Genomic DNA, 25,885 nt, shown 5'->3' with positions numbered 1-25,885 from the left:
TTGAAGCAGAAAGAAAAATAAGAAAGAATAACAAGTTATCTGTGAAATTTAACATTAATAAATACATACATGTATACATCTAAAGGCATTCAGTATAACAATCCAGTACATAATGAAATGTACACATGTATATATGTTAGTCCATATAATATGGACTTGAATATGTTTCTGTGTGAGTGCGTATGTGGCCTGTGAACACATCAGTGTCACACAGGTCTGTCTGGGAGGATAACACCACGACGTCTTATCAGCCCCAAGCCAGACAGACACACAAACACGCTCTGAGACAAACATACACACATAATACACAGTAGAATAATATGGCACCTCATGTCAGCTATGTAGCAAGCCCTGTCACTGTGGTGGTGGGATGATGCAGTGGTGGGGTGTGCAGAAAGGGAACAGAAGCAGGGAGACAGAAGTTTAGGAATAAAGTTGGTTTTTTTTGTTTTTGTTTTTTTTTTTTTGGGGGGGGGGGGGGGGGGGGCTCTAAAGGAAGATGGAATGAGAAGAGAGTTGACAGGAAAAAATAAAATATAAAGATATAAAGCAATATGGCAACAATGCATTTTCCATAATGAGTAATGAAGAAGTGTAGGGATCAGGGTTCAAAAGTGACAGCCAAGCACCAAATGCAGGTAGATTTTCTGTTTAGTAAGTGAATCTCTAAGGTTATGTTTATACCAAAATAGTAATTTAATTAAACAAAAACATGCCTTCTACCACGTTTTTGTGTAATTTGTGGGCACACCGCAATGTCTTTGTTACAGTTTAACAAACAAAGAAATTCTGCATCATGAGGTTGCTTTGAGTCTATAAAAACACGGGAGGCAGTAGAAGTGTTTTAAAGGCTTTGCAGCTGTCGAAATGGACTAAGTCTAAAGTTCGGTCTTACTTTGGATTTTAAGAGTGCCAAGAAACTTTAGAGAAAATGGTCACCCTGTGTACAGACACATACAAAATCTCTTCATAACCTCCACATTATAGTGAATGCAGGCTAAATTAACTTTTAGTTCAGTGTATGATGTAGACACTTTCATAGCAGGACAGAAATATCGTAGCTTCTCTATCTAACTTGTGAAAAGCTTGTCAATAATGTAAGAGTTCAGTGTTACTTTTCTCATTGTGTGTCTGCAGACTATGTTCACTGACTGCAAATGGTCACAGGCTGCAGAGTCACCCAAACAAATACAGGGTTCCTTAAAAGCCGGTAAGACTCAAGTCGGTTAAAAAAAAAAAACAAAAAAAAACAAAAAAAAAAACAGCTTCAACAGAAAAAGTAGACTCAAATAATGACTGTTAATATTTGTCAGTTTTTGCGTTCATTGTATCATCGTCATCTTGTGACTCCATATTGTAAAGTGGGCCTAGGTCATCTCATTTGCTTAAATGCAACCTATAGAACGGGAAAGGAATGTCTTTTAGTTAATGTTTTAAATGTTTTTATGTGTCAAAAGACGACCCAAACTTTTGGTTTCCTACAAAAGCAGCATTTTTGCACATTTTATATGCAGTATGAAGAATTAATTATAAATCATTGTGTGCATCAGTACTTCTTGAACATTTTCCACATATTTTAGTTGTGCAATGATTATGATAACTGTGATCATTTTGGTCACAATAATCATCAAATAAAATTTTCATACCATTTCATCTCTAACAACATAATTATGAAAATGTTACATGGCAGGGCAGAAAAGGGTGATTACTGGAAAAAAAAAAAAACATGAGACATGACAAGAGAGCAGAAAGAGGGTGGATAATGGGAGGAAGGGTGGAAAATCTTTTTCCCACTCAGAAATTAGATACACATGCTGGAAATTCAAGGGGGGGAAGAACAGAGATAGAAAGGGAGAAATAACAGGGGTGGAAAATGACATAGCAGCATGGGCCATCAGTCACTCCGAAAGCAGGCCTGACACTAGTGCATCAATAATTCAGATAACTATGGCTAATGAGCAAGATCCAAACAAAATAACCCTTGAATTAACTGGAAGTACAATGAAACATTTCTATGTGCAAAATGTGGCACCATTATGCCTTTTTGGGTTTGGGTTTTATTGGCAACAGAAGAAAAACTGGCAATTGGATACAATATTTATTTCTCTTGACCTGTAAAACATAAAAATGCATTTATTTTCACAAGAAAGAAATGACAGAGAGGACCAACTAAAAATAAGCATTCTGAGTATGCATATCTGAACAGAATAGTAAAGTGGATGGTCCATTCCTCCACAAAGTGGAGGAATGTAAAAGAAAATTAATTAATGAAAAAAAAAGAGTGGTCCAATATTTATTAGTATTCCATATTTTTTCCAGTTCAAACATTTTAATTGTACAGGGTGACAATGGTGTGCTTGGTTTCAACGTAACTTTATTCTTTTATGAGTTATTTACAAGTTTCTCTTCGTTCACAGCCATTGACATGTCGAAGAGGTTAACACGTGAGGAGCGGATCGAAATTGTGTTGATATCTGGTGAACGCAGTAACCGGGTCATTGCAGCAGATTTCAATGCATGACACCCTACGAGACCACCCATCTCCCATGTTACAGTCAGCAAACTGCTTGCTAAGTTTCCTGAAACTGGTTCAGTGTTGGATTTGCCGAAATGTGAACGCAAGAAAACTGTCACTAATGAAGAAACATCAGTGGCTGTCCTAGCTTCATTCAGCAAGAGCCCACAGCGTAGAACTTGCTGCATGTCACTGGAGAGTGGCATTAGTCGAACATCCCTTTGGTGGATATTAGCTACTCACAAATGGCACCCTTACAAACTCCAGCTACTGCAGCATCTCAACGAGGATGACCCAGATCGGCGCACAGAATTTGCAGAATGGGCAAAACAAAAATTGGAACAGGACCCTCAGTTCACGCAGAAGATTTTGTTCAGTGATGAGGCAAACTTTTATGTGAATGGTGAAGTTAACAAACAAAACCACTGCTATTGGTCTGACACTAACCCACATTGGATGGATCCCTCCAAGACTGTTGGAGCAACAAAAGTGATGGTTTGGTGTGGTATATGGGGTACAACGATAGTGGGTCCATTCTTCATCAATGGAAACCTCAAGGCCACTGGATATTTGAAATTGCTACATGATGTGTTTCCCTCTTTATGCACTGAAGCTGGCACGTTCCCTGAGTTTTTCCAGCAAGATGGTGCACCACCACATTATGGGTGCCAGGTCCGAGCATTCCTAGATGAACTGTTTCCTGGAAAGTGGATTGGTCGTCGTGGGCCAGTTGAATGGCCCCCAAGGTCTCCCAATCTGACCCCCTTAGAGTTTTATCTTTGGGGTCATTTGAAGGCAATTGTCTATTGTGTGAAGATACGAGGTGTGCAGAACCTGAAACTACGGATACTGGATGCCTGTGCTGGCATTTCTCCAACACAATGGGCAGCACATTGAACACATTTTATAAGTGGTCAGAAACTTGTAAATAACTCATGAAAGAATAAAGTCAAGTTGAAACCAAGCACACCATTGTTTTTCTTGTGACATTACCAATAGGTTTGATGTGTCACATGGCCCTCTTCCTAATGAAAAAACAAAAGTTGTATCCAAGATGGCCGACTTCTAAATTGCCACCATGGTCACTGTTAGATTTGTATTGTTGATTGTCATTTATGCTTAGAAATATTTACTTATATATGCTTAGAGTTTTGTAATTAGTTGTAGATTGGTAGAGGTTTTGATCCTTGATAGTCTGCAAACTTTGTGTGTATTAGACAGCACTTTGGGAGCATGAGAGGTCATACCGTGTCTTATTGTTTTATGGTAGGATTAACGTAGCTACGTCTGTTCTAGTCTAAGTGCTCTTTGTTTAGATGAACTGCAGGACTTCCTCACCGTGTTATCTAGGATGAACCATCTAGGGTGAGGGGGAGGCTACCCTCTTCCTGACCAAGGATGTTTGACCCTTTGATCAGCAGTCCCCACACACACACACACACACACACACACACACACACACACAGGCAAGGTACTCTTTGTTTGTATGTAGACGTCGTATGTTAATGAACCTATGCATATTCATGTAACCTCAATAAAAGGACAGTGTATGGGAGAACGGACGAGAGCTACTGGGGTCAAGCGAAGGAACGGTGCCTGTCCGGTTCTCTCCCGTGCACGAGTACCATGAAGAAGTTTGCCTACTTGTGTCTTGCTTGCAGTGTAATTATATTGTCTTAACGTTCCAGCGAATAGGTTTATGCTACAAACCTATCATTAATTGGTCCTTCGATGCCGGAGCCCTGGAATCGCATTCACCGAGGGGAGGAGGGACACGCTGAAAGACTGACGTCAGCCAGGAAGTTCCTGTGGATTCGCTGTATGTCTTTTCTCCTCGATGAATGGCGATTGGCGGGATTCGAGGCTGATATTACACGCTAAGCAACACCGAGTAAGTTTAGAGTCCAACTCTATAACTGTACGTCTTCGCCGCTCAGTGGGGCGTTGTCCGTGGCCGCTTAGTGGGGCTAAAATTACGTCTTCGCCGCTCAGTGGGGCGTTGTCCGTGGCCGCTTAGTGGGGCTAAAATTCGCCGTCTAAGTGGGGCGATGTACAAGGCCGCTCAGTGGGGTTTTTTGTACAGAAGCATTAAGTCGCAGAGTTGCGCAGTTCGAACTTTTTTTGGTTCGCCGTCTTAGTGGGGCGAAATACAGACCGCTGTGTGGGGTACTGTAGTGAGTTCTCCACCGCTCAGTGGGGTGTTGAGAAGTTCCGCGGGGTCCAGATTGTGCTGGACAGTAGGCCTATTTTGTGTTGTCGTCGTCGTCGTCGTCGTCGTCGTCGTCGTCGTTGTGTGTGAGTGTGTGCGGAGCAGAACATGTGGTCTGTGACACCGACTGTTGTTGTTATCATGGGTTTCTAAGCAACCAAGAGTGAGTCGGAGGGAGACAGACGTTTGTGCTGGACTTTGCTCCTGGCAGCACAAAGTATTTATGTAAAAAAGAGAGAGAGCGACGGCTCCACAGCTGCGCGGGTTCACGCGAGCGCGGTTACGCGGACCTGAGCCGTGCGGTTAATCGCAGGCTTATAAATGGAAGAGATTCAAATGTTAGAAGTTTTCAGAAAACACACCAGCCTTGGAGAGCTGTGGAGAAGGCCAGCCCACATCAGCAGCACTTAAGATATGCTCTGGTGAATGGCTTTCCCCCCACCCCTTGCTGACACAATGTTTATTCTTTAGCTTGCCCTGATCGACAGCAGCCTGTGTGCCAGACCATAGATTTAATTGAGGTGGATAGTTGTTAAAAGTAATCTACATTAAGCTTGTGGTTGCTTAAATTCAGTACAATGACATGTGAGGTGAAGTGATATAGATAAATATTTAAACTCATGAAGTGCATAGAGGCACTTGACCTGTGTGGAAGACTGTCGTCTTATTATGAGCCATTGTTGAGATATAGAGCACATCTGTGAAAACAACTAATATGCTCAACCCTGTATGAAACATCTAAAAATACATGATGGAGAAGCTGTGTTGAATATGTAAGTGTAAGACTTTGCCACTGTGGGCAGAGCATGCAACTACTGTGTGATGTCGCGTTGCAGTTTTGTTTTTGTTTTTTGAGCTGATGAGCAAGCTACACATTATCAGATCAAGAGCTGTCTGAGAACTACTCAAGGAGAGGGAAACAGAGAGTGTGCAGCGTTTCCATGAGCAGTTTTTCTGCACCTTGACTCGTGTGTGTGTGTGTAGCATCAGCATCATGTTTTTGTTTATTTGTTTTGTTGGATTAAAAATAATTAAATAAACTGGTGATCATGCTTATGGATCACCATGGCACATATCTCCAGCCATATGGTTTATTTATGCAGATGAAAAAGTGAGTGTGAATGTGTCTGACATCACAGTGTTTTTGTGCGCTGTGCAAAAGTGATTGCCTCTGATTGTGAGTGAGAGCGGTGATTTTGCAGACCACCAGCTATTGTGAAGAAAAAAAAAAAAAGAGTGAAAAAGAGACAAATTACTACATTGTAGACGAAGAGAAATAATCATAGGAAAAAGGTTTTGTGTTGATCAGCCGAAAAACAACTACAATGTCATTTTCTGCTTTTAAGAAAGGATTGTTCACACAAACACAGAGAGAGAGAGAGAGAGAGAGAGAGATGTGTGTTGATTAAGCAGTGATGATAATAATGAACATGTTTTAGTTTGTCACTTTCAGGTGAAAAGCAGACCTGTATCAATTTTCCACATGCAACAGTCGGAAGAAAGTTATAGTTTAACATCATTGGAAACATGCAGGCCAAGTTTCTGGCTGACTTATTTACAGTGCCATGTGTTTCTCAACCTCACAAGCGAGCTCACTCCTCCCTGAAGATAAGGAATGCAGCTCCATGATAAAGAGACAGCAGCAAGTCCTGAGCACAAAAAGTCCCAGCAAAGCAGCAGCAATGTGGATAAACAGCAGCAGAAGAAGAAAGCAAACCCATCTTCCTGTCTGATTGGTTGAATTTCACGGAGGGGCGAGCAAGATGGCAGCGTGAAGAGGAGTTTTTGTTTGAGTTCTCAGCACGAGACACTTATTTGATGTCTTTCTGGCCTTCGGGACTTTTTTGGAGATCAGCGCGCTAAACTTGCTGGATCTGAGGCCAGGGTCTGCGGCGGCAGCATGTTGAAATGCTCAAAAAGGACTGAGTGACTCGGGCAAGCCACATGCGGCTAGCGACATGAAAGAAATGGACCCTTCATGATGCGTTCAACGTGCCAGCGCTGTGGTGGGAAAGGCTCCATCATAAACACGCCCTGCGCCGAGGTTCAGGCCAAGAAGAAGAAGACGATGACTTCCAAGCCCAAGAAGGTCGGCCTCAGCGTGGGCGAGCTGATTGTGAAAGCCGTGGCCGCTTCCAAGGAGCGCAACGGCCTGTCTGTGGCCGCTCTCAAGAAGGCTCTGGCTGCCGGAGGCTACGATGTGGACAAGAACAAGGCCCGTGTCAAGACCGCCATCAAGAGCCTGGTGGCGAAGGGCACTCTGGTGCAGACCAAGGGCACCAGGACCTCCGGATCCTTCAAGATGAACAAGGCTACTGAGAGCAAAGCCAAGAAGCCCGCCGCGGCCAAAGCCAAGAAACCGGCAGCAGCTGCTAAGAAGTCGCCCAAGAAGGCAGCAGCAGCACTTCAGCTACTAGACAGGACAAAGCTGAAGGAGAACTGCCGGGACTGTTGAAGAGGGAGAGGACAAAAGAGTGAGAGGACAACAGAGTGAGAAGACTAGGTGAGAACACATAGGAATTATTTAATGTGGGAAATCAAAATTTGGGTTAGCAAACCTGGGGAAAAGAAAACTGACTGCTTAAGTTGGAAAATTGAGACGGAGTCTGAAACATTGCGAAAATAGAAACATATACAAAATCACACACACACAAGCAGAACATGCATTAACCCTACTAACAATTCCAAACACAAAATGACTCATGAAGACTCATAGCACATTAGTTAAGAAATGATTAAATAATAGCAGAGAAATGTGTAGGAAAGGCAGCTTTAAGAACATGCTCTGCTGGAGATGCAGCTCCACAGACATGCATTAGACCTGCCTAATAACACAAACCCATGCAATGAAAATTAGCTTGTTATCTTTCATCAGTGTTACAATAGTGTCAATTTAGCAGACACTTGTTATCAAATACTGAATTTATCCTAAAGAAAAAAATTGACTCTACAAGTTGCAGGACAACAATTTAACTTTTGTGGGAAAAAAAAAAAAAAAAAAATCCTGGTTTGATAAATCAGTGATCAGACAATAAATTTAGTGTTAAAATGGTAAATTGGGAGAAGCTTCCTGCTTGATTGAGGCAGCATAAGTAATTTACTGTATGAGGGAAATTGTCTTTTGTGATACTATTTTGAACATGCTTTTCTGTCGTCCTGTCAACTTAGTGGGTTAATAGCTGATATGCAAATTAGTTGATCGGTTTTAGATTAATGAAAGGTGATTGAATTCTAGCACGAGTGAATGAGATGTGTTGGAGTTTGTTGTGTGTTGAGTAGAGACTCTAAAACACTGAGTTTCCTGCTTTGATGTGCGAGTGAATCCTGTATTTAGATACACAACTCTGAATACGTCAGAACAGACTGTTTTGTGAAGTGCATGACAGCATGTCACATGTTTTATGATGAAGGGAAAAAGGAAAAATTGAATAAAATAGATCTGTGGCTTAAATGAGTGAAGAGCACAGACCGGGTGATTAAACTCATAGCTAATATGACATTAGGGTTATGTTGTGCAGCTGATGGTTGATTTGGAGTGAATCTAGCTGATGATTTTTCTTTTGTTGTGAAGCTGAGCCTGCCGATTAGTATGATGGTATGATAAACCATGCTAATGGTATGATTTACCCTCCTGAGATGAGGAGCTTGTGTCATGACTTAACAAGGCCTTTTTATTTTGATACTTTCACAGTGCACTGAAAGTTTTGTTTGATAATCTCTGTTCTTTAAGCAGATCTGCACGTCGGGAATTAAAAGCGCTACACGTCGTCGAGAAAATTGTGCCAAGTGAGTTCTCCACATTTAAATGGACTCTGGAGAAAGCCACTTATTTGGGACAATTATTAAATGACAGTCCCAGTCCAAAAGGATTCAGCGATGTAATCCAAACTAAAGTTCTTCTTTTTCTTTTTGAAATGACGTCATTTTGCTGAGAGTGGAAACTAAATGCGACGATAGGTTCCACTATCAGCAAAGAAAGAAGGAACCACTGAGTGAATGAGTAAGAATTTTAAAATAACTGACTGACTGACTGAACATGATTGTGTGAAGCTAACCCCCACCTGACAAAGGTGCAGATGAACCCATGTGTTTCCTTTTACAGGAGCAGAAAGATGACAGCAACACTCGAGGTTGCATGATGATTTAACCTTTTAAATGCCATTTTCTGTGTCTGTGCATTTATCAGGTGTGTTATTCATAGGCTTGAGTTGCTCACAGAGATATCTGTGACAAAGTATGCATACGCCTGCGCAAGCGCTAATATTTGCATTTTCGTTTTTACAGCATTACGGTTCTTCATGTGTTTGATCATGTGATTTATAGGAATACTGGCTAATGTTTCTCTACTACAAGATTTCTGGGTTTATGTGTGAGGAAAACTGTGTTTACGGGTTATGAGTGGTGATGCTGTTGCATTGTGTTGATGGGAAAATGTGAAGGTTACTTTGATAATGTGAATAACCTGTGTGAAATTTCCTGTGTTGAGAACTGGTGTTACTTCTTTCCACAGCTAGGGTTGACTTTATGGTGTTTTTATGGCACCTCTGGAACCTGTTGACCTGTGTCTGACCTCCGTCTGACCACAGTCAATGTGTATTGCTAATGTTTGTTTTTCTATGACTGCGTGTAGAGGATTCGGCAGAAGCGGACAAGTGACATGAGAAGAACAAATAAGAGATACAGTGTTTCTGGGATAGTTTGATATGGGCTCATTAGCTGGCCACTTTTGAGCCCATAGTAATATATAAGTGGAGTGACTTTGCTTAAGGGCAGTCACCGATTACATTAATGTTGCCTGAGTACATGGGATGATCCATGTCTGAGGCGACTTATGAAAATAATTGTAGTTTACTGATTTGAGAAAACCTGCACATGACACTTGTCTTGCTGATGTTGAATGCTTCTTGTCCTTATGATACAATTGTTTACAGGTATGAAGTTTGATTTTACTTCCAGATTTTGTTTTCCAGGCCATGATGGTGTGTATGCAGGCTCCTGGGAGAGCCAGGTGTTAAGCAAACTTAATATGCAACACACGCTAACATCTTTTATTGCAGGGTTACGGAGCTACTCCAGAGGAGATGCCCTGATGTTGCCTGGGACATGATCTAGCTAATCTTTTTCTTTAAGACAGGGATCCAGGTTTGGTGAGTTGACGCATGGGAATGTCCATGCGTCAAGAGGTGGAGTGCAAGGATTAACATTAAACAATGATGTTTTTTATTATTGTTGCAGTGATTTGTGTGATTAGCCGTTTATTTACAAGTATTAAACCTATGCAAGTGGTGCATCCATGTTCAGATGAGGCTTTGATGGCCTATAAGTGAAGTTCACTGAACTAAAGAATGTGGTTTGATGATTGTTGACATGCTCTCCAAATAGAAGTTTTTCTTCTTAGCAAGGAAATACAGGTGCAGCAGTAATCTCCTGAGAAATCTTCAGAGGCCCAGTGAGAAGCGTGAACCATTCCAGGCATAGCTGACAGCCAGGCAGTGGTTGAGGTCAAAGGTCAAGCTGGTTGGGGCCCATCATGAGATCAGACCTTGGAGCCACAGCAAGGACCATGAAACTGCCTGCAAAATAGAGGAGAGGATCGTCCACAAGATGGGAGCTGAGGCCAGGAGAGAGGCTTCAGGAGGATCAGAGATCATCTTCAGTACAGCAGACATCACACAGAGAGCTGTGCTACTGAGCTTCCAGGAGATTTTAAATAAAATGAAAGATTCAATATTGACGCTGAGGAAGACGACTAAGGTGTACGACGTGCTCTGCCTTAAACCTTCAGCAGCGTTGGAACATGAAAACTCGTGGGATGAGGGGAGCGTGCCAAGCTCCATCGACAGCGCAGAAGGAGTTCGAGGATGACATCATGATTCTGTGAAAGCACAGGAACCAGAAGCTATGGTGGTGATGACAGCAGTTTCCTATGAACATCACCTAACGCTGTGCCACTATACTGTGCATACGATGACACTCTGAAGGCTGCTGGGATCATAACAGCAGTAAGATGACGGAACCCAGCACCCTTTCCACAGAGAGCTTTTTCTGCAGAGCGTGGACAATTAAGGAGTCATAAATATCCCCCTCACAAGACGAAGGTCTGAAGTCAGGTGATGGGGGCTGGTAAGAGGCCATAAAACTAGAGTGCTGAGAGGTCTGCAGCTTTGGAAATAGCTGAGAACCATGTTGACAAACAACAAAACCAACTGGTATGTTTGAATGTCTATTCTACATACATTTGGACTCTGGTCCTATGGACAACGATGGAAACAACTGGAAGAGACATTCATGACGCCCTGCAGAGCTTAAACCACTCTGCAGAGAGACATGTGATGTGCACACCCGGAGGAAGCACCACCAAGTTGAGATGTTTTTGAAAATGTTACTTTTTTATTTTCACTATTAAATTAACAATTTCTTTGGTTGCTCGTAAGATGCAGTTTGCCATGAGATGAGCTCAATGAATGGGGTAACTGCTAATACATTTATTAAACTGTGTACCTTTCAGTAATTTAGGGTGATTTGACATATGCTGAGTATAAAAATGTTTGCATTGAAACTGTTAGACATGAGGTATTCATACCTGGGAACTTTTCAGGCATAAAGGTCAAAAAGGGGGGAAATGTTAGATTTGTATTGTTGATTGTCATTTATGCTTAGAAATATTTACTTATATATGCTTAGAGTTTTGTAATTAGTTGTAGATTGGTAGAGGTTTTGATCCTTGATAGTCTGCAAACTTTGTGTGTATTAGACAGCACTTTGGGAGCATGAGAGGTCATACCGTGTCTTATTGTTTTATGGTAGGATTAACGTAGCTACGTCTGTTCTAGTCTAAGTGCTCTTTGTTTAGATGAACTGCAGGACTTCCTCACCGTGTTATCTAGGATGAACCATCTAGGGTGAGGGGGAGGCTACCCTCTTCCTGACCAAGGATGTTTGACCCTTTGATCAGCAGTCCCCACACACACACACACACACACACACACACACACACACACACACACACACACACACAGGCAAGGTACTCTTTGTTTGTATGTAGACGTCGTATGTTAATGAACCTATGCATATTCATGTAACCTCAATAAAAGGACAGTGTATGGGAGAACGGACGAGAGCTACTGGGGTCAAGCGAAGGAACGGTGCCTGTCCGGTTCTCTCCCGTGCACGAGTACCATGAAGAAGTTTGCCTACTTGTGTCTTGCTTGCAGTGTAATTATATTGTCTTAACGTTCCAGCGAATAGGTTTATGCTACAAACCTATCAGTCACCACCCATCTTGAGGAGTTTGCCCCCTCACATATACTAATGTGCCACAAACAGGACTTTAATATCACCAACCATTCCCATGTTATTACGGTGTATCCATATAAATGGCCCACCCTGTATTATGGATTGCATTATAGATCATGGGGTTGTATGGAACACAGATTTTATCTATAACAAGATTTATGTCTCCAAGTAGGGGACATGATTGCTATAGCAATGCACGCCTTATCTCTTACCATCCAGGAAGTTCTCATCTATCCAATGAAAACCAGAGCAAGAAACAGTGGACCCGTAATAAATACAAAATGAAATTAAGTAATGCCAGCCCTCCCTCATTCTCTTGCAGAATTGGTCCTTCCTAATTCTATGGGGTTTATAATTCCATATAAAATGGAGAATCACTGAGTCACCCAGTCTTATAAAATAGTTTTTAGTAAGATAGATGAGGAAGTTCTGACAGAAATAAAGCAACTGTGACAGAAGCATCATCTTCACAGCATACATTCCTCCCAGTAATGAAATTGTTTGTGTCTTGCAGAATTTAATCTTCTTTTATTTATTAATTTATTTTTCACTTAAAAGACTAAAATTAGACTCAAACACAAAGCTGCACTTCTTAACAATCACAATTCCGTGACATGTAGTGTTATTTTTAACAGAAATTGCTTAAGCCCTTTTTGGACAGTCTTTAGTCTGTTTTTCTCTAATTAATCCAGCAATGTGCCAAATAAATAATGTTTCCAGCTAAACTGGGTTAATCAGAGACTAATGCATGATGTCAAAAGCTACTGCAGCCTTTTCAAAAATAAAACCCTATTGACTAGATTCTTAAGTGTTTCGTGTAAATTTTAATATTTAATATTTTAATATTTTAAGATGGTAATGGATGCAAATTCAAGAACATAAATCAGCACAGTGCATTAAACATCAAAATATAACATGATACAACAAAAAGAACCACACATTTTCTCAGTATCTGCTGGTTCTTAAAAATCAATCAGCAAAATTTGTAACTTGTAAGCTAGCATTTCCCATGAACAAGTCAGACAGAAAACCAAGAGTCAGTACTGCTTACACAGCTTTATAAGCCCCAGTCTAAACTGTGGAAGTGGCTTGGGTTATGCCCTGAAGGGCCTACCCAGTAGTTTATTGGGCCTCTGTGTGCAGAGGTAGCAGTCTCTTATTATTCCCATCCACTTATTAGACTGGTCCCTGGGTGTGGTAGCAAGCCCACTACTTTGCAATCTCTATCTCTCTGAAGATATATAATTCTCTTGATATATAATTTCTTCTTGCCTGCCGCCCTGAACTTTTTTCTCTTTACCTCCCCTGATTCCACATACCTAGGTATAGGAAGTGCTTACACCGGTTCTTTCTTTGTGCTGCGGTCAGCCTTGAGACAGAAACACAACCAGCTCTAATATCTAGCAGAGCCGGTGTGATGAACGAGGGCTTACTGAAGGGATATAAATATTCTTTCTCTCTCAATGACCATTTCTTCCTCTAACTTAGTCACAAAAAGTAGGAATTAAAAACAAGGCAGGCTTCAGTACTGTTGCCTAAGTTATTTGTTTATTTATTTTAATTTGTTTTTTGTTATCATCAGTCTTGATCAGGAATTTCAATCTCATTTCACATTTTACATTGTGGGAAACATAACTTAGAAACTTATGAAAATACAGTCTAAAAATCACACAATCTTTGCAGTCTTTTACATTTTCCAACCTTCCAGTAAGCCAAATGGTTTGCCGGGACTATTCTAGCCCCTGAGCTTTATGTTTGACACCCCCGGTCTAAATACTTCTCCTTTTACCACTAAAGAATAATTTATCAGAGTTACTACAGACATTTTTAATGCTTTACCTTACACTTTTCCAACACTCATCAGATATTGTCTATGTTGCAAATATTTGTAACATTCAGAAAACAATGATCCATCATTCATTCCCACTTCGCACAGAAGCAGCTGTGTGGAGGTGATAAATAAGCCAGACATTGAACTTCTCTTTCTAGCACTCTCTCACTGTCCTTTATTTTCATCACTTGCTCAAAGATTTTGTGGCACTTTTCATGTGCCCATGATAGCTGTCTTTTAACTCTGCAAACCAGAGTGACTGTTTAGATCAACTATAAATAAAAATTTGATGTGCTCTGCCAGCACACCTTAAGAATTGGTTTTGAGGAATCAAATCCCAGCCCGATTGTCCACGCAGTATACATGCCAACAATAAATGTGCTAGAACAATGTTCAGTTTGTGCAAAATGTACAGTAGGTCACAAAGTTTTTAATAGTAGCTACAGATTTTACCTATTTTTCTGCTTTTTGTTATTTGTCCACTCATAGTGACAAAGGAGATTTACTTCATTCTGTACGGAGGATGCAAACATGTTTCCAAATAGAGGTTCCAATATACTTTTCAAGAATATCCTAAGCCTTCTGACACACAGGCCAAGAAACTGGGCAATGACCTCCTGGCAATCTCTGGTTGCTAGGATAAAAGTGAATTTCCTGACCTGTTGGCAAAGGACTGCACCATAAACCTCCTCTTGATTGCTTTGGTTGCTAGCAAATTGCTGCTCTAATCCATAGCTTGCATAGTCAGACTTCTCCACAAACACCACTGGCCAAGTAAACAAGCTAACTTTTTTTCCACTCGATAAAAGTTAACGTGAGTGTTCTCGGTGGTCAGGAACAAATGTAATCGCATGGCAGGATGCTGTAAAAGGACCAAACTTCAGCCAGGAGAACAACTGAGATAATCCATCCATAATACCAGGTTAGTCATTCATATACTGCTGCATGGGCTGGGCTGTAGTTACATCCTAAGGTTTTAAAAACTGAGCTTAAATAAATGATTAGCGGTAATAAAAGCTGAGGGAGGTCAACAGTGATCACTGACTGTTTTAGGAGCTTTTTGAGATCAAATAGAAGAAAATACATAACATTAAACATGTTAACAACACAAAAGCCATATTAAACGCAGACTACTTTAGACCCGGAAGTAGGATTCGTCGCGTCATCACTGAACAACCGGATTCCAGTTTGCAAACCATCCTAACTTGCCTGAACTTCCTCCCATAGAATGTTCAATTACATTATTTAAGAATCAATAAGAGATCCCTTGTATGCAGACTGGACAAAATCTCAAAAATGTATTTTAATAAATACGAGCTAACATTTTTTTGGTAATGTGGGATGATGGGTGGTGGGTTATATAACCAGAGCTTAACTAAGTATTTTCACGCAACTACTGGAAGAAGGAAGGCCTGCTAAGGACGTGGTCACTGTTTTTTAGAAGGCAGCTCATAAAAGAGACTGGAAATACCCTTCCGAACATCATCAGGGATGGACTGTAAAGTGCTGCGTGGACAGTAGCAAAAACCTGACGACATAAAGAGGTGGAGGGGAGCTCCCCCAGACCGGGCAGATCTGAGGGTTTCACTGTGCCATTATGTTATTGTCAGTGCATATTATGTTTGTTTGTTTGTTAGGGGTTTTTTTTGTTTGTTTTTTTCATGTGGATGACTGTCATAATTACAAAACTTTCAAAAAATAAAATAAAATAAAATAATAAATATGAGCTAAAGCTAGTGCTGTTCGACATAACGATATATATCGGATGACGATATAAAAACGTCTATCGCTTCATTTTACGCTATCGTTTGTCTCGTGGTGTCGCAAAATAAACTGTTTACGGCAATATTTTTTCATCGTTCTGATGTACACTGTAGTGGCTATATTAATTTCTTCTTTTTTTTTTGTGTGTCCCATTTGGATCTTTAGCCACCAGAATTGTTGTCTTAAGGCCAAGAAAGATGCCAAGCGGATTTATTTTACCAAGTGGATCATCATGGCCTTGCCATATTGGTCCATTTGATTGACCTTTATTATAATTATGAATTTCTTTTATTTTCAGTTGCTACAAACGGGACAGGACAGGGAGAAAGAATGAAAGAAAGAGAGGGAGAGAAAGAAAACCAAAGGGGAGAAGAGACGGTGAGAAGGGGGGGGGGGGAAACAAAAAAACAAACAAAAAAACCCCCAAAAAAAACACCTGGGTCACCTGTATGGAGAAAAAAAGCAGAAGAGAAAGCAAACAACAAAGAGCAACATAATAAAAAAACCTGGCACCATCACAATAAACTAGCTAGCAGTAGATATCAGTAGATACTAAATAATAAACGATATTGTGCAGCACGCAAGATAGACAGCGCACAATGTGCTTTGAGGCAGCAGCAGAGAAAGCTGTAGTCCGCGTCTGTGAATACCCGTGTGTACACCTGTGTGCATACCTGTGTGGATCAGCATGCTTGCATTCCAAAGGTTTCTCCATGTAACGGCTATATTAATTTCTTAAAGTTCTCTCTTTCTCTTATATTTAATATAACCACACTACGGACGGACAAGCGCCTGTTTTTATGCTTTGTGGTTAGCAACAACGACGGTAACAGCATCGCGTGTCCGCTTGTTTATGTTCCACATAAACCTTTCACAATAAAGCTCAAGATCCTGTTGAGACTTTTCAAAATAAACTGAATCACGTGAAAGAGCAGATTATTTACGGATGAAAAAGTAAACAAGAGCTGCCAGGTGCTAAAAAATAAACCTTAGACTCAAACATTAGAACAGGCCTTCCCCCGCAGCACGCCGTGTAATAAATACTCACAAAGAAAACGGCGGCCGTTACAACTTATGTCTAAAAATGTATCGTTTCATGCATCTGTTAAAACACTCGAATACAGCTACATGACGCGCAGCTGGAAACACTTCCCGCAAGTCGAGCTGCCCGAGACTCACAGAATTTACAGAAAATGTTACATTTTTGTGATTTATATCGTTATCGGATGATAGAATTCTTATATCGGGATATGAGATTTTGGTCATATCGCACAGCCCTAGCTAAAGCTATGATCTAGTTCCAGTTAAGTGACTAAAGCCAAAAAACAAACAAATATGCAAACCTATGTGTACTTCTTTAACAAAAGAAAATTTAAATATTTAACAGCTTTACCTTTAACATTCAGATCATGTTATCCTTCACTACAGTTTAGAGTTAAATCATACATTGGCCAGAGCCAGAGGAAAGGGCAGTGAGGGAGAGCAGAAATTGGTGAGAGGAATACAAAGTGCTGCTTCACCAATTTGTCCATTTCCAGCTAAATAAGATCTTCCTCCGCCTCCTCCACCTCTCCTGCTATGGCCTCTGGCAGGCAACTGGGAAAATACATTTCTCACATTATAACCCCTCAATATTTCTCCTGTGGCTCATCGAAAGTATGGCTGTCTCTCACTCTGTGTGTGTGTGCTGTGTGTTTTGTTTGTGTGTGTAAGTGTGTGTAAGTGTGACTACCTCCTCTCTTCTATTTGGTACTTTATAAAGGATGGTCCAAAGTTAAATGTTGGCAGACAAAATACTTTAACTCCAAAGTTTTAAAGAGAGGCAGTTCAATGTCAGAGAAGCAAACTAATAATAGCTGGATAAATTTAAGCCGGGTAAGTAATTGAGAAATGCTTTTTCTGCCACTCATTAGGTAATGCAGAGGTGTCCTTGAGCCGGTCAGTGTCTAACAGACTGTGACTATAACAGGCAACTCCCCTGTGCATTTTTGTGAAAGTGAAGCAAAGCATTGTTGCAAATAAGCACTGATGCACTTACTACCCTTGCATGAATAATGTTACAAATAAGAATTTTATAATAATCTATTTTTTAAATCTATTCATTGTCATTGCCACTTAACAAGACATTACAAATTTGGTTTAAACCAGCCACAGTTTCCCACAAACTACACAAAACGGATTATTTATATAGTAACACATTTTCATTTTTTCATTTTCATAAAGATACACAAGCCTGAAGTTGTTACTTTATAATTATTGAAAGTCTCCTAGATACAATATGGCACATTAATTACAGATACACCTCCCAAGCCATTAGAAGTAGTGACAGAAAGGGTTTACAGCAAGGCAAACTTGCCATTTTCAATTATTCATTCATTTGCTCACTCATTCAAGTACTTTTTCATCAGTGGCTAATCAGTTATTTATTCATCATTTCTTACACTCAGTCAGTTCTTTGTTCATTCATTAGTTGACACATTCAATTCATTCATTCAGATGTTCATTCACCTGTCATGTATTTGTCCATGCATTCTTTCTTATACTCATTCCACAATTAGTCCACTCAATTAATTTTCTATTCATTTTCAAAGTCAGCTCAGAAAAAAGGTGTTGATGAAGTGGTCCAACAGGAAAGGCACAACAGCATTCTGACTTGATCCAAGTCCCGTGGTCTATAAAAATATATAAATGCTCAACATACTATAGTCAGCAGGGTTCATCAGACTTTAGGTAAATAACTTCACCACATATAGCTAAAGGAAATGAAAGGGAAGAAAGTGATCTTGTGATTTTAATAATGGAAACCATTACAGGATAGAATCACAACACAAGTTACAATCAACTCTGCAGATAAACCAACAAAAACCTATTATTGAACTGAAGTTACCCACATACAAATCCACTGATCATGACTATGTAGACAAATAAAATTCCTACAATGGCAAAGGACTATAAAATCCAATCTGGCCTAGAACATCTAGATATCCCAGAGAGCTAATATATCATTTTTATACTTTTGTGGCTATGCTTATTAAATTTGAACCTGCTTATTTAATGCTTAATTCTGTATTCTGTGTTGTCAGGCAAGCATCTAGAGTCACAGGCAAGCATCTAATATGCCCTTTGTATTCATGTTTTAAAAAGTACAATACAAAAAAGTTTGCATCTTTTTTTTTATTATAAAATAGGTCAAAATTGAAAACAAAAAACCTTGCACTTTTGCATTTTCAGTGCCAGTGGCACTATCACTGATTCTAATTGTTGGGTAAAAACTTTAGGAGTGCTAGTTTAAAGATGAATGTACTGCAAACAGTTCAAAAGCAGAATTAATGTAATTTTAAACATGGCTTGGTCTAAATTTACAGAATGTTAAGGTTTTAAAAATAAAGTGTTCCTGTTTCAACTCCCTAGTTGATGCTGGGAGCATCAGGCTTTTACTGTGTTTGTGTAGATTGTAGATTGGTAGCACAAAATGTCTGGCTACATATATTTAAAAATATGATGTTCTATCAATAAATAAAATAGGAAAACATATAATGGAAAAAAAAAAAAGAGCCTGATACATGCTGTGCTTTGTAGCTCTTTTCTACACAGTCCGATACTCTTAGCTCCAGTGCTGAATGCTGACGAGTTTACCTAAAACTACTTCTAAATCTGACTAGATGCGGACTCCACTTCCTGCATCACCACCCAATATGATAACCATTTTGGTTGACAGTGCAGTCAAGAGCCATTTACAAAAGGTGCTCAAGATTTTATGACCAAACAAGCATGAGGTTCTACACTTTTATTTCTTTAGATATTTGCATCACAGATGATATCTACATTTGATGTTATCAAAAGCAATAAAAACTACATGTTCAAACAAAAACTACTAAAGCCTGTTGTTAAAATTTTAAGTCTTGACACATATGCCATTAAGGAGGTTGGAAACATAAGACTTTGTCATTAAACATGTTCATTAAACAGTTCTCAGATTTAACTTGGTAGCTCAGGGTTTCTTAGTTTTTGACTGGTCAGTTAGCCTAATTCTTTTTTCACATTTAGTTGATTTAGAAATTAGTCACAAACGTTTCTCCCACAAAACACTACGTCCATATTTAGTCAAAAGACTATGACTAGAACTAAATGGTAAATGGCCTTTCTTTGTATAGCGCTTTTACTAGTCCCCCCTAAGGACTCCAAAGCGCTTTACACACCCAGTCATCCACCCATTCACACACACACTCACACACTGGTGGAGGCAAGCTACAGTTGTAGCCACAGACTGTAGACTGTAGCCACAGACTGACAGAAGCGAGGATGCCATATTGCGCCATCGGCCCTTCTGGCCAACACCAGTAGGCGGTAGGTGAAGTGTCTTGCCCAAGGACACAACAACAGAGACTGGCCGAGCCGGGGCTCGAACCGGCAACCTTCCGGCAACAAGGCAAACTCCCAACTCTTGAGCCACGATCGCCCCTAAATCAAGAACAAATAATAAAACAATACCAACGTTGCACATCATCCCAAAATTGCTAAAATATGTGTCATATGCCTGTTGTTGATATAATTAGGAGGCTTATATTGTAACTCAGAACATGTATTACTTACTTTAATGAATCAAATACAAAGCTGGTGAACAGACCTTATTCATATTGTAAATACATTACAATGACTTTCCCCTCACTATCCTTTTGGATTAAACTGTTCCACTATAACTTCAATAAAACCACACCACCCTCTTTTACTAATCCGGCAACCGGCGCATCACAGAAACCTCAGCACGCTGCTATCAGTTGTGGGTATTCTGGCATCCTCACCAGCATTATTAAACTACTAATAAGTAAACCGTAACACTTCCTATTCTGACAGATTTCAAAATAAAGTCATTACTCGCCACACTGCACCAGTGTTTGAGTGAGCAGTGCCAAAAAGCACCAATAGAAACTCTTTCCAAACAAAACACACTTTGCATGCAGCAGCTGTTGACAGCCCGCATTAGCTTGCTCTGCTTATTCATGCGTGTCCTTTTGTCATCGTCAGAAACACAGGAGGGCGTAGTGACGCAGAAAACGTGACAAGCACACCTTTTTATAAGACTTTTCTTTAAAACACATATTGGCACCAATGGAATTTATTGCAACTAAGAAACGGCATGTCAAGAGCCTCTCTCTGAGTTACTTCCTGGGAATTCTGACTAACCCAGACTAGCTTAAAAAACACCGGTAGGTTAAACCTGCACATCCCTTTCAGTGAGTAGCGTGGCCATTTTACATGAAAAACACATTTTTACGGTTGAAACATTACCTCTTTCTTCTTCTGTCCTCCCCCCGGTGGCAGACATACCATTAGGCAGAAAAAAACAGCCAAGACCTGCAGGTTAACAATGGATTTAGCCCAAATAGACGCCATGACGGAAGGATGCTATGAATGCGAGACACGTCTCGACCAAGCGATTGGATCCTACGTTATCCAATCAGCGGAAAAGGATTTGAATATGGAGACCTCTGGGGTTTGTAGTTTTAACGTTCACAGTACTGTCCTGCTAATACGTTTCTAATCCATGCGTTGGAGGAGGCGTAGCCAAAAAACTGTATTATTTCCATGATTTAGGTTTGCCTCTCATTTATAATCTATGACCCTGACCTAAGTAGTTAATGAAAAAAGCCAGGCTGTAGTCACATCATGATTCTGTAGAATTATGATTTCAGGGCAACCAAGTGAAGGTAAAAATATACATATATGAAATAAGTACTTATTTGAATACATCAAAAAATACATTAACAAAACTGATCTTGCAATAAATATTGTAATAAATATTGCAATATATTGCAATAATATTATATAATAATATAAAAAATATTGCAATAAATATTGCAATTGCAATTGCAATATTGCAATAAATATTGCAAATATTGCAATAAATAAATAATCAACTTTTAAAGCAACATGCATTTTATATTATAATTGACTTGTTTATTCATTCTGTGGTCTTAAGTCACAGTCCGTTGGCAGTCTGTGGGCAGCTTCAGACCGCCCATCTACACAGAGAGAGAGAGTCTGTTTTCTGATGTGGAAGTATCAATAAATGTGGTACAACCGGTTTGTGGGTTTCCTTGTGCTGTTTTTGATCTGTCAGACAAATACAGAGAAGAGCAAAGTTAAAACATATAAGGAGCTGAGGTTAAACCAAGTGTTAAAAGCAATTAGATGTGTCCATAGCAGCCACTGCCTACTTTTCATAATGTAATTTTTGATCTTTGATTTCTTTTCTTTTTTTTCTTTGCACGTCTCTCGTTTGTACTAAACTGCTGTCACTTCTTTTCCTGACAGGTCCACTAGTCAACCAATCAGTATTTGGCCAATACACAGCATTATGCATGTTGGGCAATGTGCAGTTTGGATTTTGGAGGATTTCACAGGAGCATGTTTGTCTGTGGGCAAACAGATACAACACTGTAGCATAAATTAAACATTTATCTACATTTATAACAAGCTGCCCAGTACAACATAGCGTGTTAGGGTGAAGATGCTTTCCTTTCTAGCTGTCAGAAGGAGAATAGGGGTCTCTAGAGTGGATTGCACCGGACATGGGTCTTAACTTTTTTGGTCCCTTTATGCATTTTAATAGCTTTCACAAACTTAACTCTGTAATTTCTTAGCTGCAGTGGCAAGCTACATAAATTCTGTAATATGTTTTGCTTTATTATCTTAATTTTCTGTAGTACAAGATACACTTAAGATACACTTACACATTTTTTGCAAATTTGTGTCTGTACAGAACCCCTGTTTCTGAAACTGTTTCTGCTGCCAAGCCAGCTCTGCCTAAAACTGCTTTTTCCTAGCAAGTACCATGTAAAATAGTTAATCATATTCCTAAGCGAGTCAATTACACCACTCTGTCATGTGTTGGTCAGCCTGAGAAAGTTGAGTCAGTGTGTCGTGTGTATCAGCCAACAGCCCCAGAGACTGAATATTGTGTTCCTAAGCTTGTTACTCCTGTAACTGTATATTTTGAGACTAGTAATGATGCTTGTGCCTCCTGGTCAGATCCTTCTGAGACTGTTTCCCCTGCTGCGAAAACTGGATTCCCCCAGAGATTGAGGCTCTGCCCAAAGCCTATCCAGAGAATGAATTTGTGGCCTCAGCCAACTCTGGAACCCCAGTAGTCCTTGAACACAACTTCCTGCGTCTGCTGGGTGCTCAGCTGACCCATTCCAGCTTCCTGCAGATTCCGCATGCCTCAGTGACTTAGCCAGAGGGACCCGTGCCGCCTGAACCTGTGGTCTGAGGGGTCACCGGAGCCTACTATGTGCCCTGCGAAGTCCCAGCCTGTCGCCTGAGGGTCCCCACCTTTGTCGCCAGCCTTCCGGTTGGCCTACCGAAAATTTAAGTCTTTTTTTTTTTATTTTTAGTGTAAAATATAAGCAGAGGGCAAGTAAACATTCCGTATAAATCAATCAAAAGATTGATAAATCAATCAATCAGTCTGTCAAGTTAAGATATATTTAATCGAAAACTGAAGCATGTGTTTTTTAAGGACTGAGAGAAGTTACTAGCTCAGTTCCAGTGGCTGTTGCAGACTGTAATGGCTTTCTGGAGAGAAAAAAACCTCCCCCAATGCTTCTCATCTAAACCACTGTTTTTAAGGGGAAAATGAATATATGTGTATGTGAATGAATAAATAATGAGTATATGAAAACACACAGACACAAACAAAAACCCGCGTGTGTCTGTGTTAAATTAAATGCATAATGGACTATTAAAGCCAGTGCACCATGAAACAATCAGTACATGTTACAGACTTGTTAATTCACAGTTCATTCACTCGATAGCGCTCAATCATGGAAACATTCCCAGACTTGTTGGCCGTGGCTGCAAAACGATTTCCTGGGAATTACCTTACTTGGTTATTGTTTAAGTTGTACTGCAGATTGCACCTGGTAAAAGTTTTGATCAGATGACCTCTGGAATATTTCTGTTTTCCTTAAATCTTTATTTCAAGATATAGAAAAACAGCATTGTATTGTGCCAGGAAATGCAATTTCATCTAGGGCTGCCACAAACGATTATTTGGATAGTCGACTAGTCACCGATTATTTTTGCGATTAGTCGACTAATCAGATCATCATCCACTGGACGTAAAACGTACAGCTTATTGCACCAGCAGCATCTGCTCTTATATAACTATCATTAGCTTACAGCTTGAAGTGTTTGTGCTAACTAAAAATAAAGACAAGATGGTAGTTTATTAATTTTTAATGAAATTTGCAGATTGTTTCGGTGAAGTTTAATAAACTCCTTGCTTTCTAAAGTATAACAGGACACCGGAGTATATTCTCCAGCGTCTCACACTTCTGACAATCAGCTGTCTGCTTGACAGTTTTAGCTGTGCAAAAACTATAACTTTAATCTCAGCCAAACCGATTTACTCAGGAACAAATAAAATACTAAAGAAAGCCAAACAATAACATTTTTAAGTTATCTAAGTGACTTATATATATGTTTAACCTGACTAGCGAAAGACGGCAGTGGGTTTGAAAACGATTTGCCGGGAGTCCGGTGTTCTCACGGCTCTAGTTAGCCTTGCCCCCGCCTAGCTAACGAGCTAGTGGGTAACAGACGTCTCCGAAAACGTCGGAGCGCTTTTGAAAATATGTGGTGTCTTGATAAACTGAGCAGATATTTGAGGTTCACACAGCTACATTCAAGCCTGAAAATATGTTAAACGTTTATTTTGTGCCCCAGAAAGAATAATAAGAGTAAAGTTAAAACTAACTAGCTGCCGCCATTGTTGACAGCTGCGCTATGAATTCTGGGACACAGCTTCTTCTTCTTCGGGGTTTAACGGCAGCTGGCATCCTTGTACATGCAGTGCTGCCATCTTCTGTTTTAGTCCGTTATTACACTCTTAAATCCTACTACCGGTACTCATTCCTGCGTCCTTTGTGATCTTACAAAGCTTCAAACGATGTGTCGACTATTAAATTAGTCGTCGACGATTTTAATAGTCGACATAATCGTGACTAGTCGACTAATCGTGGCAGCCCTAATTTCATCTAATCCATTTTTCTTGGATAAGGATAAGGAAGCACTGCTTTAGTTAAATTAGGATTACTGGAACTCTCTCACTGTCCCATAATTCTTCTCTGGGGCACTGAAGCATTTTCATGTCAATCCTCTATGTTTTTCTCAAAGTATCTAGCACTCAGCAGTGACCTATAAGTTGCTGTCAAACTTTATACTGCGAGGCAGGGGAAAAAAGTGACCCTCTCCTGAGTTTTTGCTCTCTTTGCATCTAGCAAAGCAAACAGCCGCACTTTGCATTTAAGTAGAATAAAACTCCTGTCTGATCTGAAGCTAGAGGAACAGAGGGAGAGCAGAGGGAGAGCAGGGGGAGAGAGACACAGAGAATCATGTTAAGTCAGTTGCTGCTACTGCAGAACTCAGTCATGCTTCTTTAGACCAGTGTGACAGGTAAAATTACACACTGCATGTTTTGGATGGGGGTTTGTGTACTGACACAAAGCAACAAGGAGGGATACATAGAATCAGAGAGGTTAGTGTGAAAGATGGAAAAAATGAATTCCATCTCATTTAAGGAATTTTGTGTGCTGTAACTAAGTTTAAATAAATAAATAAAAAATTTTTGCTTATTTTTTGTAAAGTAAAAATTGCATTCAGTACAGTGCTAATCCATTTTCATTTTTATTTGAAGACATCTGCACAGAATGCATTTGCTGCACTGAGAGCCCAATTCATAGGGCCACAAAGGCAAGAGAGGAGAGGCCAACGTGAAGTTGCCAGTCAGTCTCCTGACGTAGGTTCTATATATAAATTTGGGGGGGAAAAAACGGTAGTCTGAGTTGCCAGGTGTCCACCAAGAAATTTAAAGGATTGAGAATGTTTTTGTAAAGAGGAGTGGAACCAAAATTTCTCCTGAATTGTGTGCAAAACTGGTGACCAACTACAAGAAACATCTTACCATTATGTTTGCCAACAAGGGTTTATCCACCAAGTACTCAGTCATGTTTTTCTTGAGGATTAAATGCTTATATCACTAAGTGACATGCAAATGAATTTATAACTTTCATGTAACGTGGTTTCTTTTCTGTATTTTTTTGGTTGAAACTTTTACTCTCTCCATTAAAATGAAGCTACCATAAAAATGAGACACTGTTCATTTCTTTGTATGTGAGCAAACTTACAAATTCAGCAGGGGATCAAATAATTATGTCCTCCACTGTAAATGAGAGGCAAAGAGAGAGCTTGGAAGCACAGACAGGAG

General features: G+C 39.9%; 2 protein-coding genes and 1 long non-coding RNA gene across 3 annotated transcripts in view; 2 read left to right on the top strand and 1 right to left on the bottom strand.

Moving 5' to 3' along the window:
• LOC309708430 overlaps positions 1-4,149 on the top strand; it is a 235,350-nt gene extending 231,201 nt beyond the window's left edge. The window contains exon 2 of the long non-coding RNA XR_014277266.1: positions 3,608-4,149. This is a non-coding gene — a long non-coding RNA (uncharacterized lncRNA). The remainder of the gene's footprint in view (positions 1-3,607) is intronic.
• The window catches only part of LOC309708416 (dolichyl-diphosphooligosaccharide--protein glycosyltransferase subunit TUSC3), a 106,469-nt gene extending 85,415 nt beyond the window's left edge, over positions 1-21,054 (bottom strand). Inside the window, exon 1 of the mRNA XM_082536443.1 lies at positions 20,905-21,054. Within this exon, the coding sequence (XP_082392569.1) occupies positions 20,905-21,009 (105 nt within the window). The 5' untranslated portion in view covers positions 21,010-21,054. The remainder of the gene's footprint in view (positions 1-20,904) is intronic.
• LOC309708425 (histone H1-like) lies at positions 5,952-7,751 on the top strand. The gene has a single exon (XM_082536479.1). It carries the CDS (start codon positions 6,703-6,705, stop codon positions 7,177-7,179), a length of 477 nt encoding a protein of 158 aa, XP_082392605.1. The 5' UTR covers positions 5,952-6,702; the 3' UTR covers positions 7,180-7,751.
• Positions 21,055-25,885: the final 4,831 nt, after the last annotated feature.

Source organism: Aulonocara stuartgranti, assembly GCF_965226115.1.
Source record: "Aulonocara stuartgranti genome assembly, chromosome: 6".
Lineage (NCBI taxonomy): Eukaryota > Metazoa > Chordata > Actinopteri > Cichliformes > Cichlidae > Aulonocara > Aulonocara stuartgranti.
Note: the sequence above shows the minus strand (reverse complement) of the source record. Positions and strands in the feature narration are given on the sequence as shown.

Excerpts from the sequence above, each read along its gene's own strand:
- LOC309708425 (XM_082536479.1), top strand. The coding sequence starts at position 6,703 with ATGATGCGTTCAACGTGCCAGCGCTGTGGTGGGAAAGGCTCCATCATA.